Source organism: Peromyscus eremicus, chromosome 20 (assembly GCF_949786415.1).
Source record: "Peromyscus eremicus chromosome 20, PerEre_H2_v1, whole genome shotgun sequence".
NCBI classification, from domain to species: domain Eukaryota; kingdom Metazoa; phylum Chordata; class Mammalia; order Rodentia; family Cricetidae; genus Peromyscus; species Peromyscus eremicus.
Window position 1 is genome coordinate 30,851,804 of NC_081436.1, and position 21,166 is coordinate 30,872,969.

Consider the following 21,166-nt stretch of genomic DNA (forward strand, 5'->3'; position numbering starts at 1 on the left):
GCTAACTTGGAACTGTCTCCTGGCTCAGTGGGGAGCCAAGGTCATAGTCAGGCTGTTCTGGGTCTGTGTTTTGTGAGACTTTTCCTGGGAAACTTGGAGCAAATGTCTATTTACCCCAGATAGGGATCCAAGAAAAGTAGTAACTCTACCAATACTGAGCCTGGAGAAGCAATGAGTGGATTGGTGTTACTTACAGAAGCGTGGAAAACTCACAGGCAATTGCATCACTGAAAAACCCACCTCAGCACTGGTAATGACTCAGGAAAGCAGTATCCCCAAAGCTCCTTGCAGGCCAGTGAGTCTCTTCCAGGAACCTTGGCCGATCAGGGGATTACTCCTTGCCCTAGATGCTTTTCCATAACCTTGGGGAGGAGCCCATGAATCTTGTTAGTTTCTACTCCAGGCTTTGTGAGATTTGCTTGTGTCCTGGGTCTCCTTCCCTCCTCCCTTCATGAGAGAATGTTTCTTTCCAGATGAGGAGATCAAGACACAATCTAACTCCCTTTCTGATTTAGTGAGTGACCCTCAAGCAAACTGCTCAACTTCTATAGATGAGTAAAATGGTATGATGGTAGTACCTACCACCTTCAAACACTTGGAGGGCAACAGAATAATATAAAAACCTTAGACTTAATCTATTCAGGTGACAGTGCCCAGTATACCTCAGATAGGTTCTTTACTTGCAGTGGTTGTTCCTCAACTGATGGTTGGCAGTCTGGAAATGGTTCAAAAATTAATGCCTTACTAGCTCATCTGCTTAGTTTTAAGGAGCAGCTGGCCAAAGAATTCATCTTGAAGAAAAAGTAGGATCTTGTCTTGATAGAGATATTAGGTCTGAGCAGTGGATACTGTATGCAGAGCTGGGAAAGTAGGACTGTATCTGTGTTATGAAGTGGCTTCAGTGAGCTGGGACTAGCTGGATCTTTGTGAGCTGACAGGTGACCAGAAGATGAGAAATGGAGGGGATGGAGGAGAGATGGTGCTGGAGGAGGTTGAGGGAGACTTGTCCTGGAGGCTTCAAAGTCCTCATATGTAAAGTGGGAATCATGATATGTGTAGGCAATGATGCTCTTAGTAGTGGTGAGATAATCTGACATTTCACCAGTCCATGAGTGTCCAAGGCAAGAAATAAGGAGCCCATCATAGGAAGGATGAGACTTGTGTTTTAGAGCTGTAAGGAGAGAGGAGTAGGGTCACTCTTAGGCTTGTGAATGGTCTGCTGATGCCCCTAAACTCCTACCCTGCAAGTCTCCTTCTCAATCACTTGGAAGGTCAGGGAAAAAACCCATCATTGAGGTATGCTGCTTCCATATCTTCTTCTGTATTCTCTTTCATGATCTGTTTACACTGCAGAATAGTATAGAACCACACAGAAATGTTCAATGAATGACTGGCTACTCATTAGTGAGTGATAGGATATCGCTAGCTGTTATTTATACCATAAAACTTTCCATAAATATTTATTCTGCACCAACTCTCTGCTTTTAGAATAAAGTTATGATGAGTGGATAGATAAACTGCACCATACCCATCTACATTTGATTTTCAAAATATATATTGAGTATATTTTGCTTCAAATATGTCCCCAAGTTTGCATAATTAGATTGTTTTTGTTAGGTATTATAACCTTACTGGGGAACAAGTGAACTAAGGGTCAATCCAGCTGTATACCCCTGTGGCAATGAAAGGAATGGATGGCAACACACACAGGTGATAGGGGCAGTGAATATAATAACATACATGTTCATCCCGGCAGCTGCTTGCTGAGTCCTCCAAAGGTTAGTGTTGACTTGTCCAAGAAGAGAAGATACAAAATAGGACAGGAGGAAGGGCTTGTTTATGTTTTCTTTGTGTTAAGGGTGGAAATATATATGTGACAAAATTCATGTAGTTCAATAGTTTTGGGTGTTTTCATAATCATGGCAGTGACCACCACTTTCTAGTTCCAAGAAACTTCCAGAACCTCTGAAGGAGATCTCATATCCATAGACAGTCATTGCCCTTCATTGTTTCCCCAGTCTTTAGGTTCTGCTCTATTTCCTTCCTGTACAGATTTGCCTCAGTCTGCATCTTTCTTAGGAATGGAACCATAAAACATATTGTACAGTTGTGTATAGTTTCTTTCATTTAGCATCATGTTGTAAGGTTCATCCATATTTTAAAACTCCACTGCTTTCTGTAGCTAAATAATATTCTGCACATAAAGTCAAAAAAACTGTAATGGTTAGTTGTATGTCAACTTGACACAAGCTAGAATCATTCAGGAAGAGGGAACTTCATTTGAGAAAAATGCCCCCACCAGACAGGCCTGTGAGCAATACTATGTTGCATTTTCTTGATTTATGATTGATGTGGGAATGCCCAGCTCACAGTGGGCAGTAGCACCTCTGGGATGGTGGTCCTGGGCACTATAAGAAAGCAGACTGAGCAAACTATGGGGAGCAAGTCAATAAGTAGAACTCCTCATGGCCTCTGCATCAGTTCCTGCCTTAAGTCCCTGCTCTGACTTCCCTGAATGATGAGCTAATAAACTATAGGACAAAACAACCCTTTCTTCCCTAAGTTGCTTTTGATTGTGGTGTTTTATCACAGCACTAGAAATCCTAACTTAGACAACATGCAACCATGACTTCCTGACCAAGACCTGCATAAGATCATAAGCCAGACAAAGTCTAAGCATGGCAGAGGCAGGTACTAGTGAAATCCCACCCCAGCTGAGAGGCTTTTGGCACCTCATGGTTGCTGGGGAGGGAGAATCACATTCCTGCAGAGTTGTGCCTGAAAGGCTAGCCATGCTCTGGTAGATGACCCGAATACTGGCAGCATAAAGTGAACTAAATGGGTTTGAAAAAAAGAGACTACATGAAGTTGGGAAGGATAGTGGAGGAATTGGAAGGGAGGGAGATGGAGTAGATTAATCAAAACACATTATGCATGTAAGAAATTTGAAATTTTCAAACAATAAATAAATATGAGATTAAAGGAACAAAGGAAAACGATATTCTCTTGTGTATACGTGACGTGTCTATTCCAGCGATTCATCAGTTGATGAATCTTAGTTTTTTTCTTCCTTTGTCTATTGTGGATATTTTTGTGAACATTCACACATGAAGTTTTATTTGATCAACTGTTTCCATTTCTCTTCAGTAAATACTAGGCTTAGGATTGCGGGGTCACACGGCAATTCTTTGTTTAAGTCATTGAAGCTTTCAAACTGCTTTGCACATTGGTTGCATTGCTTTACATTTCCACAATCAATGGACAAGGGACCTTAGTGTCTCTACTTCCTTGTTAGAAATTATTATTTTTCAAATTTTCTAAAATGCATAGCTATACTGGTGGGTATAAAATCATGTTACTGTATCATTTTTATGTATGTATGTTGACAGGATATTTTTAAGAAGACTGTTACGTTCATATAAAAATATAGTGGAAGGGATAGAGATTTTTCCATTTCCTCTTTAACTCCACACTTGTATAATTTTCTTCATCATTAATAACTCCCCACATATTGATACAATGTGTTTAAATTATAGTTGTATATTGTTGTCATTATAATCTAAAATCCATGGCTTGCATTAGGGTTCATCTTCGATACTGTACGTTGAATGGATCTGGACAGATGAATAATGACACCCACCAACACTGATATCTTACTACCCTAAAAAATCTGTTACACTCTATCTGTTCATGGCTTGCTATCCCAAAACCCATGACAACCACTGAGGGTTTTTTTTTTTTTTGTTTGTTTGTTTTTCGAGACAGGGTTTCTCTGTGTAGCTTTGCATCTTTCCTGGAACTCACTTGGTAGCCCAGGCTGGCCTCGAACTCACAGAGATCCACCTGGCTCTGCCTCCCGAGTGCTGGGATTAAAGGCATGGGCCACCACCGCCCGGCAGAGTTTTTTTTTTTTTTACTTTCTACAATTTCACCTTTTACAGAATGTCATAGTTACAGTCACACAGTATATGCCCAGGTATGCCAGTGTCTTTCACTTAGTAAAAGACATGTAAGGTTTTTTCCAACGAACTTTCATGGGATGTGAGTCCATGTCTCTTTAGCTTTATATACCATCCCACTATCTGGATACATGAATGCTCATATAGCTTTTCACTGGCTGAAAGCTATCTTATTTGCCTCCAATTTTGCTTTAAATATCTGCATTAGGTTTTTTTTTTGCGAGGACAGTAGTTCTCAATTGTTGTGTATCTACCAAGGAACAATTGCTGGATCTTGTGGTAAGAGTATGTTGATTTCTGTATAAAACCACAGACCCTTTTCCAAAGTGACCTCATCATTTGCCAGGAATGGATGAGAGTTCCTCTTTCTCTCTCTCTCTACCTCCTCTCTAGCATTTGGTGATTTGGCGTTGTGGCTTTGGGCCACTGTGGTAGGTGCGCAGTGGTATGTCTTTGTCTTACTTTGCATTTCCTTGATGACACACAGTAAGGGATATGTTCTTCTCTGTGTGTCTTCTTTGCTGAGGTTTGTGTTCAGGTCTTTGGCCCTTTTTTAATTGGTGTATTTCACTTTGGTTTGAGTTGGCATCTCTCTAATGACTAAAGATGTTGGGCCTCTTTTCATGGACATGTTGGCCATCTGTGTTTCCTCTTTAGAGGACTTCAAATTTATTTAAAGTGTGATAGGAAGCCAACAGGATTTGGTGACTAGGAAATTCTATGATTTTATTTTCATATCAAAAGACCCTCTGACTTCCAGGTGGAGAATGAAAAAAATCAGGGACTACTTGTGAGTGTATTTTAGGAGCAGGGGTAGGAGGAAGTGTGCTGGGCTTTGGGAGATAGTGGTTCCCAACTTTGCCAATTTCTTTCTGGTACTGTTTCTGGGCACACATTGCCTCCCTGAGCCTCACCTACTACCTCTGAAGATAGCACCATCCTCTCAGGAGCAGATATAGTGGAAAGCTGAGTTGGGAGGACTAACTTGGGATGATTGTGCAGAAGGAGTCCTGAGAAGTGAATGCCTTCTCAGTAGCATCCAATCTTCAGTAGAAATCAGAAGTTTTGATTTATTATTTCTGTTGTGTTCTCTCTCTGCTGTGCTTCTGGCGGGTGATAAATGAACAGTTACAATAAAGTTGGGTAGATAGAAAGAGGTAGATTTACCAGAGATGAAGTGTATCTCCTGGCATTTACACAGGGCTGGGAGTAGGGGATACAGGTAGCAAAAACAAAAAGTGCTTGGGGGCTTAGGTCAAGTTCAGGTATGACGTTTCTGAAACAGAATTTAGCAAAGCTGATCTACTATTACATTTTTCTCTACCCATTTAGGCAACTCCATAGATCTATGCATCCGTGATGCTAATTACCATCATTTAGTTGGCCGCTTACCATTTTTAATCCCCATAGTTTAAATAACAGTATTGTTATTTAATTGTGTGTGTGTGTGTGTGTGTGTGTGTGTGTGTGTGTGTGTGTGTGTTAGGTTAAGTGGATGATGAGACTAGACTAAATCTTGAAGGACAATCTTCATTTCTTAAACCTCTTCACTTGTTCTTAGCCAGGATACAAGCACGTGATACTGTTAACCTCTTAAGGGAAGAGGAAATGACTGGGCTACTTCTGCAATCTTGAGACAGGATTCCTGAATATCTCCCTTATACCTTTGATCCATTCTACTGTGATGATCATCTAATATAGTACTTCCCTGTTTTGAGGTCTCCCTTACATCTTTTATACTGAGCTAAATTGCTTATACATCATGAGCTTTTAGTTAATATGAATATTTGCTGAATGACTGAGTAGATTCGTCATCACTTCATGCCCAGAAAAGAGGTCTATATAACCTCTCAGGGACATATATTGAAAAAGATTGTTTTTAAAAAGTAAAAGGCATAAGTTCATGATTAATTCACACCAAAAATAGGTTGATCATTGTCATTTTATAATGATTAATAGCTAAGTCAGTATGCAGTTTCCAACTTTAAGTTCATTCTGATTCACAGTTCAAGGAAACTCCCAAGATCTTTAAAGTTGGCATTTTTTTTTTCTACCTGCCTTTTTCTTTTCCTTTGAACCTTGCCCTTATCCGGAGGTCCCCTCCACACCTCTGACTCCTGTTTTCTGGTATGTTTATTATCTTCATTCTCCCCTGGCTAAAGAAACTGTGGCTCAGACCAAACGTTTGAGAGCCATGAATGAAGGCATGTATTAGCTGGGTTGTCTTAAGCAGCTGTGGCTGCCTGCCTCCCCTTACATATCCTCCCATAAAGGCATAAACATGTTCATGACGATCTGTTAGGTTGTAGTTTGAAGCTGGACTGAAATAATGTTTGAAGTATACAGTATCATGGGGATTGGCTGTTTCTTTGGCTAAAAACATGGCTCTTCTTAGCATCTGAGTTATCTGGGTTTGCTCCTTTGTTTTATTTTTATTTATTTATTATTTATTTATTTATTTATTTATTTATAACTCATCCCATTCTCTCCTTAGTGCACTCAACATTTATGATATACTATGTCTGTCCTTAGCCTTATGCCCTCCTCTGGGGACACAGTAGCTCAGGAACAAAGAGGGTTGCTCTTTTCCAGGACTGTAATTTTCTGGCAGGACATAGAAACCAAGCAAACAGTTAATTCTATAGAAAGATTGTGACTCCCCCAAACAACAAATCAAGGTGACAACATACTAGAGGACAAGAACTGGGAGCAGACAGAAATTTGGGGATATGGGCCTTAGATTAAGACCAGAGACACTTGAGAACCACCTTGGAGAAAGCCTCAGAGGCACAACCAAGGTTTGGTCCAAAGTATCGAGTACTATAATGCATACTTATAGAAATAAGTAATGTAACTCATGGAGAAAAAGGAATTGCAGATGGAATGTTAGGATCTTACCAATCCATTCCACAGCTGATGTGACGGTTTTCTGGGTAAGGACTGAGACTGTGTCTTCACTGCTCACTTCTGTGTAGTGCCTTGCCGTTCTGACCAGGCAGGAGACACTGATTCAGTAAACTGGAGTATTCAGGCTTCATGGACATTGCCTGAATCTCCTTCTTCCTTTTGGATGTACATATTTTTACAGATGGGGAAATTGAGTCCACAGTAGTAAGTGGCACACCAGAAAGTGCATTTTGGAGCTGGGATTTGAACCAAAGCTTGACTTGCTTTAAAGACTGTGAGTGGGGAGTCTAAGAAATAGAGTGGGTAATTAACATCTCTTTGCTCCAGGATTCTGAGTCTTCATCTGAAGAACCATTTATTCTGGGACTGAAAGAGTCTGTCGCCATCTCTGACATCAAGAAGACTGGGTGACAGTATAGTACAGTGGTTGGGATTAATGGAGATACCTTTTTGGTTTTTCTAATGAGTGAACTTTGTCCCACCTGTAATTTGGCCTGTTCCCTTTCACTATGGATGTGTCCAGGAGAAACTGATACCCATATTTACCCATGCTCCCTCTCTGTCTGCCTTCTTTCCTCTAGATATCTCTCCATGATCCTAGGGTAACTACTTGCCAAGATCATGGTGTAGATTGGATTTGGGAAGAAAATACTCACTCTAAAATGAAAATGAGATGGAGAGTTGGCTCAAGGGTTAAGTACTCTTGCTGCTCTTGTGAAAAATCTAGGTTCAATACCCAGTACCCACATAGTGGTTCTCAACCACCTCTAACTTCAGCTTCAGGAGACCTGACTCCCTCTTCTGACCTCTTTAGGCATCCAGCACACATGTGATATACAAGCATGCATAAAGACAAAATACCCTTACAAGTAAATTAAAATGAATATAAAATTTAAAGAGTAAAATGAAATCCCTCTATTTACTCTAAGAGGCCAATATTTCTAACCCTGATTGTGAAGATCATTACTTTTCCAAGTCACTATTTTTGTGTGTGTCTTTTGTCACAAACACAATGCTGACAATGATGGCTACCTCAAGTGTTTACTGTCTGTGTGATCCCAAACTGTTGACTTTAGATAGAAGTTATTTGGCTTTTCTCACAGTCCTGGCTGGAGAGGGTTATCGGCCACCATGCCCAGAGGAAAAAATTGAGAAGCAAATCCACCTGTGTATATTCAGTGGCTAGTAAAGAGCTGGGATTTGTGGTCATGGCAGTTTGGCAACCAACTGTCACTCCTTCTATACCAAGCCGCTATACAAATCAACAGTTGCTGTAGTTTTCCTTCCGAAAAGTAGAGGGAGTTGGGTTTATGTGTCTGTCCAAATTCCTCCAGCTTTGTTACCCCATGAGCCAACAATGGAAGCTTCAGGAGAGACCTGGACACTTAGACAAATGGAGTTTGTGTCCCTGAAGCAAGATGCCTGATGCACATTTGACACCAGCTCCAGTGAGTCCAGGGAAGACTGATTCTGTTTGGTCCCAGAAAATTACAGAATTCATTCCTGAGCATCCCCTCTAAATGGTTTCCATCCTTTGCTTCTGTTTCTTTGTGAGTGGAGCCTGCCTGGAAGTGTGTGAGCAGGCTGGAATGGAGGCCCGAGGATCTTGTGGGTGGTCAGCGTGGGAATGAAGTGATGCAGGCTGAGTCATGGAGCACTTACAAGGCTAATGACAGATGCTAAATGAAATGAGATCGCAAATCATTAAATCCAGGGCACAAGCAGAGCGCAACTGAAATGTCAGCTTCGCCTCATCAGTGAAGCCTGTGTCCTGCTTTCTTGTGATCAGACCCTCTACTTTTCATACTTCAGCAGTGGAAAGATCAGTGCGGCCCCTTTCCACAGTACACACATCAAGAGCCTCTACGTCCCTCTGTGGGACCCTCCCAGGCATATAGATTGTACTTGCCTTCTCTGCTGGGCATAGACATATGCACCGGACAAAATAAACTCATGGTTGAATTCTTTTGGACTCTCTTAAGGCCTATGTAGATGCAGGTTCAAAGTGAACAGTGATAATCTATATGTAATTGCCAAGAACAGTCAACTGGCTCATTTATTCACAAGTGCATTTTGTTTTGTTCTCCATCCCTTCTCTTGCCCATCCTAAGTACTACTCCAGACCTGTACTCTCCCATGATTCCTGGTAAATTTGGTAGTAGTCCTCTTTTTAACAGGTCTATGCTTCCATGTAGATGTGCCTTCACAGTATATGCTAGGATGAAGCTTGTGTTGGGGAGGGTGGTGCAGAGACATTCTGCGAAGGTGGAGAGGGCTTGCCAGGATAGGTAACCTATCAGAGAGAGAGGTGAAAGTTAGCCTTACCTTGCTGTCGATGATGGCTTGCCAAAAACACAGTGATATTCTGAGGAGATAAAGTGCTCAAGTGAAGAAGGTTGAAGAGGAATTTTTGCAGGTTGACTCTGAGGTTAGTAAAACAATGGAGGACTAAAACTGAAGTCCTTGGTTTTTATAATAAGGATTCATGTGTTTCGTGGAATAGATGCACACTGGTACCAGGGCTGGACCTGTGGCATAGGTGGGTCTGTCTGTGCAGCCTTACACACTATCATACTCTGAGGACCTAGATATTAAAGTTCCAGTCATGACTTTTCTCTCAGATGGCTGTGTGCCAACCTCTCAAGCTCCACAGCATATGAAGGGGCTGGCTCAGCTCTCCTTTTTCTGAGTTTTCTAAAACTTCTAAAGGTCTGAGTTCCTGGTGCAGCTCACTTCAGTTGCCTCACTTCCTGTTAGCAGTGGGGATTGGATGCTGTTGTGTTTCCTTTGTTTGATCTTTTTGAGTTCTTTGTGTGACCAAATGAAATCATGGATCTGAACACTTTGGCCGCCAAGAATGCTAAGGTTCTGGATTGGAAATCAAGAAGCAGGATTCCTGAGGAACTCTGAGCATACTGCTTGCATCCATGTATAAGGATGAGTAGATATGTGAGCCTAGGGTCCACTGAATTTCCTTAGTGTCTGAATAGTGAAGAGGAACTCAAAGGGTTAAATAAAGAAGCACCTATGTTAAGCCCGCTGACGTCTTCCTGTGATTCAACTTGAATTGGGTGCGCTGCAGTTATGCAAAGGAAATGCTTTGAAACATTTATAGCCATTAATGAATGCAGAACCTTAAAATTAGATGGTATGATATTCATAGACTCCCAAAGCTGTCAGGAAGCATAGAGGACGTCGACTTGAGGCTCGATCCTAAAGCAGGAATCCCCTCTTTAGCTTCTGGGGCAGACAGCAGCTGCTGATATTCTTCTGTAGACTGTAAATCTATGCCTTCAAGCAGGTGTGTCTGTCACCTTCTATTTCTGACATGGGTCATTTCTATCATTGCTTTCAGACACTCTCCATCAACCATAATGAATGTGGGTCTTGCTTAGCACCTCACTGCCCTGGGTTTCTTCAGGAAAGAAGGAAGAAACTTCTGTCTTCTCTAAGAGTCAGAGAGATGTGAAGTCGTCAGGCCCAGCTTCCCTGACTGTGACCTGGACACTTGGCATGCCTCTCTAGGTTCAGGGTCCTAGTCTCTGGGCCCAGCACACTACAAAGATCTTATTTGAGGATCTCATCTCTGCCCAGCACTCCTGGTGCTTCCGGCATCCATCCAATATATTCCTTTGGAAATTGAAGCTCATCTTCAATTATGCTCCAAAGTTATTACATAATGTATATTTAATTATTGTTAATTCTTCAAATATTATCACTATATACTATTTATTAAATAGCTATTATATACTATTGCTGAAAAATATGCATTAGTATTAATTTTCAAAAGCTAAAGTGTTGTCACATACGTATTATTCTTGTAGGATTTGGGATGAGGACAGCTGGGAGGTCCACAGCATGATGGAGGTAGCCTATGAGGTCAGAATGTGATCATTAGATTTGGCAAACTTGAAGCCACTGCAGTTTCTATGAAGACACGTTCTCTATGGGAAACTCACTCATGGGGAGCTTTGTGTATGTGTGCACCCACACACTTAGATGCCCCTGTGTGCATGTGTTTTAGTTTGCATCAGGAGCAATAAAGTTGTGCCTACTACAGTTCAAATGAAGAAGTGTCTCTCTCTGGGTCAAGATCTGTGGCTGTGACATCTCTGAACAGGGATTCCTTATCTTGGTTTCCTCAAAGCTTTGGCTTCAGTTTATGAATCACTAGCTTATGACCAAACTCTGAAATTGTATGGATCTCAGTGTTGAAATTTAAAGTGCTGTGTAAGATGAGGGGCCACAGGACCCTAGGAAACACAAACTTGGATCCTCCTATTTAAATTGGTTTAGGTATGAAAAATATATACAGTACATTTTGATTTCTGCCAAATAACACAAAGTCCTTAAGCATACAGGTCCTTAGTCCTTGACTGATTTGCTTAATGGATAAGCTTCTGAGTCCCAGGCTCTGACTTCTTTGGCACTTGCCACCAGTGAAGTCTTGAGGAAGTCTGCCAGATACAGGTAACTTATTGGTGGAAATAAATATGATTTCTCTCACACACAAAACTATTTTAGGTTTTTCTCCTCATACTGATTCAACATTTATTATTTGCCAAGCTACAAAACAGTTTGCAATGGGGGAAACCAAGTCATAAGGCAATGCCTCTACCCCTCAGATCTTAATTCCAAATCAGTCTCCTGCTGAGGGATTTGTCTTCTTCACTGTTAGGATAAGGCAAGCTGGTTTGCAGGTCACAGGCTTCAGTACTAAGATGCCCACTACATCTCTCTCTTCATGCCTATTTGATAGTACATGTCCCTAGATACTGCTATGCACTGTGAGATAATGCTTTTGTACACTGGTTTAATAAAATGCCTATTGACCAGTAGCCAGGCAGGAAGTATAGATAGGATAAGCAGACAAGGAAGAGGAAGGCTGAGTCAGGAGATACCAGCCCACCATCCAGGGAACAGCTTGTAATGACACACAGGTAAAGCCACAGAACATGTGGTGACATATAGATTAACAGAAATGAGCTGAATTTAAGTGTAAGAGCTAGTCAGTAGTAAGCCTGAGCTAATGACTGAGCAGTTTTAATTATTATATGCCTCTGCATGTTTAATTGGGTCTGAGCAGCTGCAGACCAGGCAGGACACAGGAAAACTTCCCACTACAGTGATGACTTGATTTATTCTCTGGTCTGTGTTTTCTAATGGCCTAAGGACCTCTGATCAGTCATTCTATATCTGTTTCTTCCTCCTTTCTAGAGCATCATCCCAGTGTGTTGAATAAAATCTGCCTCCTAACAGTTGGCCATTTACATTTGCTTATGACTGACCCTAAACAGCTGTCCTAACAGAGCAATGTAGGCCCATATTCCAAATGTGAACATGGAGGCTCAGAGATCTTAAAGGTCTCACCTATGGTTGGAAGTCACTGAGAGAGGTTGAGTTATCTTCTCTAGAGAATTAGGATCTATTAGAGGATTCTCCTCCTTAACGACGACGAACTTCTTATTGTCATTCATTTTTTTAATCTTTCTTTTATTTAAAAAATTTTCATACAGTATATTTTGATCATATTTCCCCCCTCACACAACTCTTCCCAGTACACCCACCCAACTTCATGTTCTTACTTTCTTCTAAAAAGAAACTTCAAACCCCAAACAAACAACAACAAAAGAAAACACACACACACACACACACACACACACACACATACACACACACACACACACAGACACATACTAACACACACAGACACAAAACACAACAAAAGGAAATACACACAGAGACACACAGAGACACACAGACACACACACACACACACACACACACACACACACACACACACACACCATTTTGTCCATTTTATGTTGGCCAACTCCTCCTGAGCCTGAGGTCTACCCTGGAGTGTGTTTGGTAAACCTATTCAGTGTCACTCCATGGAAGAAAACTGACTCCCCTCTGCCAGCTGCTATCAATTATAATAGCTTCTTGATTCAAGGTAGGACTTGTGTGTCTACTTCTCCTTCCTAATGATGTTTTGTCTGGTTGAAATTTGTGAAGGTTCTTTGTGTGCTGCTAGTCTCTGAATTCATATGTGCATCAACCCTATTGTGTCTGAAAGATGCTGCTTCCTTGCAGTCATCCACCATCTCTGGCTCTTACAATTTTTCCATCCCCTCTTCCACATAGACTCCTGAGCCTTGAGGGAAGGGGTGTGATAAAGATATCTTGCATAGGACTGAGTGATCTAAGGTCTGTTACTATCTGTATATTGTTGAGTTGTGTATCTTTGTGTACTTTATAATGCACTGCAAGAAGAAGCATCTCGGATGAGGTTTGAGCAATGCATTGATCTATGGGTATAGGTATATTTTGTTAGGAGTCATTTTATTGCTATGTTCTTTTACCAGAATAATAGTAATAGGTTTTCCCCTAGACTCATGATCTATCTAATCAAGTTCTTGGCTACTTTAGTAGTGTCAGGTATGGGTTCCATCTCATGGTGTAGGACTTAAATCCATTCAAAGAGTGGTTGGTTACTCATATTACATTTGTGCCACTGATGACCAGAGGTTATATTTTACTGGTAGGTCACTGTTGCAGCTCTAGTATCTAAATGAGATTGATGATTGTCTTTTATCCTCTAGTAGTGTATGTAGCAAAGTCATGGAAACAGTAGCTTTCACAATAACTTAAAAATATCTTTGGATAATTCTAACTGAGCAACGAAAGGCAAATGAATTAAAAACTTAGACCTTGAGGAAAAAAACTTATGAAAATGCCGGAAGATAGGAAGACCTCTCATACTCATAGATTGGTAGGATTAATGCTGTGAAATTGGATATCCTACCAAAAGCAATATATAGATTCAGTTAAATCCCCATCAAGATTCCAATATAATTCTTCAGCTAGATTGAAAGAATAAACTTAGACTTCATATGAACACACACACACACAAATACACACACACACACACACACACACACACACACACACACACACACACACAAATGAAGAGAACCATGATAGCTGAGTCAAGGCTAAATAATAAAATAACTGTTAGAAGTTACCACTTCTCCAGATTTCAAGTTGTATTTACAGAACTATAGTAATAGAAGCAATATGATACTGGCATAAAAACAGACACACTGATCAATAGGATAGAATTGAAGATCTGAACATAACTCCATGCACTTACAGACACCAGATATTTTTATAAGAAGGCAAAAGTATACACCGAAAAAAATTCAGTCTTCAACAAATGGTGCTGGTCATTTTCATTCTCAATGAGATCTTTTTCTGGGTATTGAGCAGATTCTTTCACAGTAGCCACGACATCTGGCAAGTTGTGATAGCACACTTCATTAGAATGACTGTGCCTGCTTGGAGTAATTCTCCTGGGGAGACAGAAGAGCATAGATTTCAGGGGTGGATGGCTGCAAATCATCTCTGTATGAACCAGAGACACAGGTTGCTGGTAACCATCTCTGCATGGAGTGCAGGTGCAGGTATCAGTGAACCATCTCTGCATGGAGTGAAGCAAAAGATTGGTCAGAACAATTTTTCCATGAAGTGCAGGTGGAGATGTCTAGGACCATCTCTGTATGAGGTACAGGGGCAGGTGTCAGGGAGATATCTTTGTCATTTATCTTATAGTTGAGTGACGTCAGCTTGTGCTGTCACAATGTTCTGAGTCCTAGTGTGTGGCTCTCTATTGCATTGCTGCACTGACCTTGAGTGACCATCCCTGTTCTCTCTCACTCTTCCATGCAGTATGAGAGGTGTTTGCCTATCTTTCTTTTTCTAGGTACTGTCTTTTTAGCACACTAATGCCATGTGCCCTTTTCATAGAGTAAATGTATGTAAAGGTCAAACATACTTTTTGTGTTAGTTTAAAATATCAAAGGCTGCACAACTTAAATATTACAATTTTGGAAGAAAACCATACTTGAATGGAAAGCATGCCCATTAAAGAAGTCTTCCCCAGGTAATATCTATTAAAGTGCTAGAATTATAATGCTTTAAAAATGTATGTATTGATTTTTAAATCAGATTTCCCAAGAAGGTAACTGAGAACATTTTAAAACATTGTTGGAAAATGTAAATCACTAATTATGTGTTTTACACATATTGTAAAAGTTTAAATAATCATGAACATTTAATTGTCATGGACTTCTGCATCCCAGGAGCCCCAGAACCTTGAAGCTAAAGCAATCTGGTTGTTTTGGAATGGATTGCATAAGAGACTTTTGAAATCCTGAAAACTACGTTGAAGAAAAATAAAAACAGTAATTTCTATAGCTAATTGAGTGCAATATGGTGGCAGTGGCTGAAACCCTTTTATGTATGACCCTCATTAGTCATGAGGACAACCCTTCTTGGCTGAGGACTCTTTCTTAGAACCCATACAAAGACGGGATCCTCAGAAACACTCACATTGTAGAAATGAAGAAGGGAGATTAAAGCTTAGACACAACACAGGAGTGAGGGTAGGAATCATCATGTCTTAAAAATAAGAAAATCATACCTATAAAATAGCTCTTATGTCACACTGAGGGCAAGGAGGAGCTACTGCATGGTTTTGGAAACTGATTTATGTTTTAGAAAGGTCCCCACTGTAGTGAGAGTGTGAGGGTATTCTAACAGGAGCATGGGCTGGGCCAGATGCTGTTACCCAGGAGGAAGAGATGATGCATGAAAAAGGGTGGTGACCACATTCCCAATGCAGCATGGTGGAGAGAAGGAGTTGGATTGGAGAAACTGAATTTAGTGAGAACTGAAAACCAAGTTTGATGGATAAAAGACTAATGTCCAGTTGCTTCCAAGATACCTAGGTAGACATTGACAATCTTGCCTAAATTAGGAATCCTTCAGATACTTCTGATCCAAGGATGGGATATTCTCTAGGCCCTATCTCTCATGGAAGGAGCTGCTGACCACAGTTGTGGAAGAAAGTGAATTCATTCTTCCACCGCCTCCCCATGTTGTTCAGTTTTCAAAACCTTTGACTATAGCCTCCTAGATAGTGATGACAAAAACCTAGAAGGAAATTTACAGGCACAAAAGAGATCAATGAAATCTAAAGACTAATATCAAAAGGAAGTGCAGATGAAGCACTCATAAGATGTAGTTACTCCTGGTGGTTTAAACTTTATGTTCTGAGGAGGCTTAGATGAACATGTTTCAACCTTCTCCCTCCTGTTAGGTAGATTATCTTGTTTATATGGAGAAGGGGGCTGAGGTTTACAAGTTGAATCAAATGGTAACATAAGTATATAAATCCTGGGCCACTTATCTACAAACCTCACACACACACACACACACACACACACGTGAACACTCCCATGTCTCACATACCCACTCAATCACAGAGACTCAGGTGCTGCCTGGATTGAATGCCTTTTACATAGCAGTGCGCTAATCTAGACTGTCTACATAACTCTAAAGGAAGGAGCTTGGGCCTGCAAAGAGAAGGTTTAATATTCTTTCTTTCAGGCACTTTCTTGTCTTTCTTTGGTTGTGCAAATAGGAAATTGATGCCTTCATCTGGTCTCTAGCTCCCCCCTTAGCTCCAGTTGGTATCAGGAGCGGATTCAGTGGCTGCAAACTTTACCATGCATGTTACTAGGTCTCTTCTGGTGTTGAGGAAATCTGGCTGTTTGACTCAAGAACCTGTATTTTACCTTTCAATTTCTAGATGGTTCTGTGGGATGGGCAGGGAGAAAAATATCAAGGAGAGATTTGCATTGGAGAGATCAGGTCTTCTGCCCTCTTCCTGAACAATGAAACCTCTCTGCAGCTCTGTGTTGCATATCCATGCCCCTCACTCTTCTCTTACCCTGCTGTGTAAGGTCAAACTGACCTCATGTAGGTGAAGACTGTCACTGATACTACCCAAGCCAGGACCAGGCAGTGAGTGAAATGGCAGGCATGAGGCCTTACATAGTGTGGAAGTATGTACCAAGACAAGTGTGCTGACTTCTAGTGATCTCAGATCGCAAAGACCTAATGATCCTCTGCTCTTTTTAAAGAGAGATTGGCATTGATTACCCTGGACAAAAGCTTAGCAAAGACTTCCTAACTCAAAGGTTAGTCCCTTAGACAGGCTCTGGGCCTCCTGTGAATATACCCTCCCTCTCCTTGAGCTCCCAGAGTCAAAAAACAATGGACACTATATCACCCTTTCTCAGTCTGTATTTTGAGCGAAGAATTTTCCTGTAAGCATTTTAATCATAGTGCTTGAGGATATAGCTTCCAGGAAATATGGTTTTAGAAATGAGCATGTAAGAATCAAATACAAAAGGATGTTTGCAGTCATGAATTATGGGAGGCATTGGTTATAGCAGGCATCACAGAGTTTGTGTGTTGTGTACAGGTGAGTGTGTGTATGCTGTCTAGGCATGTGTGGTGATTGTGTTTTATTATGGGTGTCTTTTATGTGTATGTGGAGTGTGAGTGGATGTGTTTTGGATGTGGTTATTAGTGTGTGTACTGGTTGTTGTGGGCATCTTATAAGTATCGTGGGTATTGTGTCATGTGTAGGCAAGTTTGTTTGCATACATTGTGTGTGTTTGTGTGATTGGTGAGTGTTGGATGTAGGTAAAGTGGGTTGTGTTGGCCGTGTGCCTTGTTACTGCTATGTGTATGCCATATGTATATTTTATGGTGTATCCAATAGTGTATTAAACCTTTAACATACTTTATCCCTACCAGCCACAAAGGATGCCTTACATGGCAAATGATCTCAATAGTCTGGATAAGTCATGTGGAAACTAAGGAACAGGAAGTTCAGCTATCATTCAATATTATGTGACTCATAATGGACTGGATTAACTCAGGTCTAGTCAACGCCAACCCTAGTGTCTGAGGTAGTGGTTTTCAAATGAGTGTGTATGTCAGAATTCCTGGAGGGTGGATGAACCTTTGAGTGAGTCCTCACCCAGTAGATCTAGGATAGGACTCAAAGTTGTTGCTTTCATCACTGAAGCTGAGGATCATGCTGAAAAGCTACCAGTTTAAGATCCTCATTAATTTTCAGATAGAAAGACCTGAGGAGAAGGTTGGAACTAAGGTAGATGGTTTTGGATTATTGAGCACAAATTTCATATTGCACAGTTAGACCCCTGAAAGACCAAAGTGGAAATTTAAGATGGATGTTTTAAAATTTGAGCTTAGCATCTTCATTTAGTGGCATTTGCTAGTTATAATTTATCACATGACATTAAGAAAAAGGCCCCCGTGTTTGTGTTTACAAATTCCAGAACTCTGACTTTATTAATATGTTCTTGATCATAGGATTGTAACCTGCACTTTCCACAGAAAAAAATCTTAGTATAGAATTCTCCAAGTATTAAATTTTTATACATATTTATTTCATACAGCTTATTGTCTCAGAAAACCTGCATATTAGTCCTGGAGCTAGAAAAGCAAGGTCTTTGGGATCCTGGGTCGTCACTGTTTCCAGAATGGTAGCAGTGTCTTGTGTGAATCTGAATGTGTAAAACCCTAGGCCTCATTTAACATGCACCAATCAATACTGGCATTGTCTCCCCCTCTCCTCCTTCTCCCTTTCCTTCTCCACCCACTCTCCACCCCTGCTACATATCTGGCTCCAGGGATCATAGATCCAGAGACACCGGGTAATTAAAAGCTGGCATCCACAATCAATGGGTCAGATGGCTGAGCCAACCCTGCAGGTTTGTGATCATCGAGATTGCACAGTGATAAAGAAATAGGAAGCGTGCAGTGCCCTTTTCAGTGTGATATGTGAATCACAGAGAGAGCTTTTTGACCTTTCCTGGACACATCTTAAGATTGGTGTTAAGAATGCAGGTTCTGACCCCAGCTGGTTCTATTGTGTTGGACAGGACCATAGCTCACTCTGCAGTGCCCAGCACAATGTGTAGGGTAGAAGTTCCAGGTTTTTGTATGAGAATTCAGACTTTCAGAGTTAATATAGATTGGTTACAAGAATGTGTGGCATTCTCCTGTGATATGCAGTCTTCTGCATTTTCAGAAATGTTTCCTGAAAGGGAGCCCTTGCCAGTACAGAGACACACAGTGAAAGCTTACTTAATTATGCATGGGGTACTGCTGTTTTGGGGAGCTGGCCTGGCATGACCCTGGACAGTTGGGCACTGAACCACAGAGAGAAAGAAAGAGAAAGAGAGAAAAAGAGAGAGGCCTTCATAGAAGACCCACATGTCCATCACCAGTGACAGCCATGAAAGCTTATGTGTCCTCTACTTTTATGTCTTCTGCTCTCAACCTTTCTCTCTTGCTGACAGGTCATATAAGATACCAATAACAGCTGGGTCACAGGTACATTGCAGTAATTACCTTCTATAATCTCCAGAATTCTACTGGGTAGGTGGCATCATCTCCATGACCCATCGTGGTAAACTGAACTTTTAAAAAATGAGGAGAGTTGCCAAAGGATGCAAAATTTTGTCCTGGGCTGCAAGAAAGAATTTCCTTCATCATTTTTCTTTATCTTAAGAAAAATAAGGATCTTTATCACAAATCATTGTTGTCAAAAAACAGGCTATAGAAAATATTGTATGTAACACTAAAATGTAACAGGTATTTTATTGATTTATTTTTTCCTTCTTTCAAATAGCTCACATCTAGTTGATTTTATGTACTCAAAAATCCAGTCTGCCTAGAGTCCTCTTCTTGATTTGTTTGCAATATCAGACGTGGACAGTTGTTATTTTGTTTCTTTCCAGGTGTCTTGCCCAATTTTTTTAAAATCAGCTTTTGCATCAATCTGTCAAACTGGGTTAGCATCTGGCTGTCACAGCACCCATGTGTTCTGCCACCGCTTCCGTCACCTCCATCTTCAGTATCTTCCGTATTGATGATGGAGTGACATTCAGTGATTATTACACATTATCAGTGCTGGCTAGCCTTTATTGGGAATTTGCTACATGCCAGGGTGTGCGCAAAATGAGCAGTGGGGCATGCTCACTTCATCTGCTCATCAGTTATCCAACCCCAATGCAGTTACCAGTCCACACCCACAGATGAAAGAACACGGAGGAGCAGGGGAGTTAAATGAGTTGCCTAAGGTTTCCTGTGAGATAGGAGGTGAATGCCTGGTAGTAATTAGGGGTATGTGGCCTCCACGTCATGGACAGATGAAAGGACATGGACCAGGACTCAGTTCCAGCCACAGCAGGTGCTAACCATATTGCATTCAGTAAGGCACTGTGTGTTTCTTTTTTTTTTTTTTTTCCCTGTAAGAAAAAACATTTGAATATACCATGAACTAGACACAGGTAGGTGCTCTACTGGTCCAGTAAGCCACATTTTCGTGTCCATCCAAGAATTGCTAAGTGTCTGGCTATTGATACCAGGCTGTCTATGTTTGACTGACTGAAGTCATCATAAGCAATTAATTTATTTCTTTGGTTTTTTTTTAGGTAATGAACCGAAAAGATCATGTCTGAAGTACAAGGAACAGTTGAGTTTTCTGTAGAGCTACACAAATTCTATAATGTGGATCTCTTTCAGAGAGGGTGAGTACACTTCAAACTCTCTCTCTCTCTCTCTCTCTCTCTCTCTCTCTCTCTCTCTCTCTCTCTCTGTGTGTGTGTGTGTGTGTGTGTGTGTGTGTCCATGTGTATGTGTGTGTGTGGTCAGGTGATAAGACATTTGGGATAAATGGAGAGCTTTCATTATTTTCCTGACCAATGGAAAATTCAAACTATGAGTTCATCTGAGAGTAAATTATTCATTGACTAAGAAGCCAATTTAGTTTTTCTCCCCCCTCATTTGCTTCTGCAACTCTTCTCATTTGTTGGTCTTTTCATAGCATTTTGAGTTATGGGAAGTGAGGTTTGATTGTGTAGTTCTGGTGAAAATGAATCTTATTCATAGTATTTGCTGGAGTCATCTCCCTAAACCACACAGTATAAAACTCATGACCAGACCTTTCAAAACCAGACACTGTGTTTTCAATCCTAATTAAAATACAATTGCTGCCATTATTTTGATAACTTAATCTGAATTTGGCATTTCAAATGCAGAATGTCCATGATTCCTTATGACAGACTTACACTCCAGAGTTACTGAATAATTAAAAAGTAAAACCCTTACATACATAAAGTGATGGATCACAGACCAGAGCTACCCATTCACAATGGTTGAAGCACTCTTCCCCACATTACTGGAAAGAAAACCAAGTCTCATAGAAGCTGGAGTTTTGTGTTCAAGTCCGCAGAACCAAAGGGTGTCCAGACACCTACCACTTTATTTTTACTGTGCAAGGACAGCAGCAGCAGCAACAACAAACCCACAGTGGCTTTGTACAACCACATTGAAATTATACCATGATTCTG

At 40.8% G+C, this 21,166-nt stretch overlaps 1 protein-coding gene across 1 annotated transcript in view; it reads left to right on the forward strand.

Moving 5' to 3' along the window:
* Fam135b (family with sequence similarity 135 member B) overlaps positions 1-21,166 on the forward strand; it is a 209,407-nt gene that overhangs the window by 14,932 nt on the left and 173,309 nt on the right. Inside the window, exon 2 of the mRNA XM_059246982.1 lies at positions 20,249-20,344. Coding sequence (XP_059102965.1) covers positions 20,268-20,344 — 77 coding nt within the window. The 5' untranslated portion in view covers positions 20,249-20,267. The remainder of the gene's footprint in view (positions 1-20,248; positions 20,345-21,166) is intronic.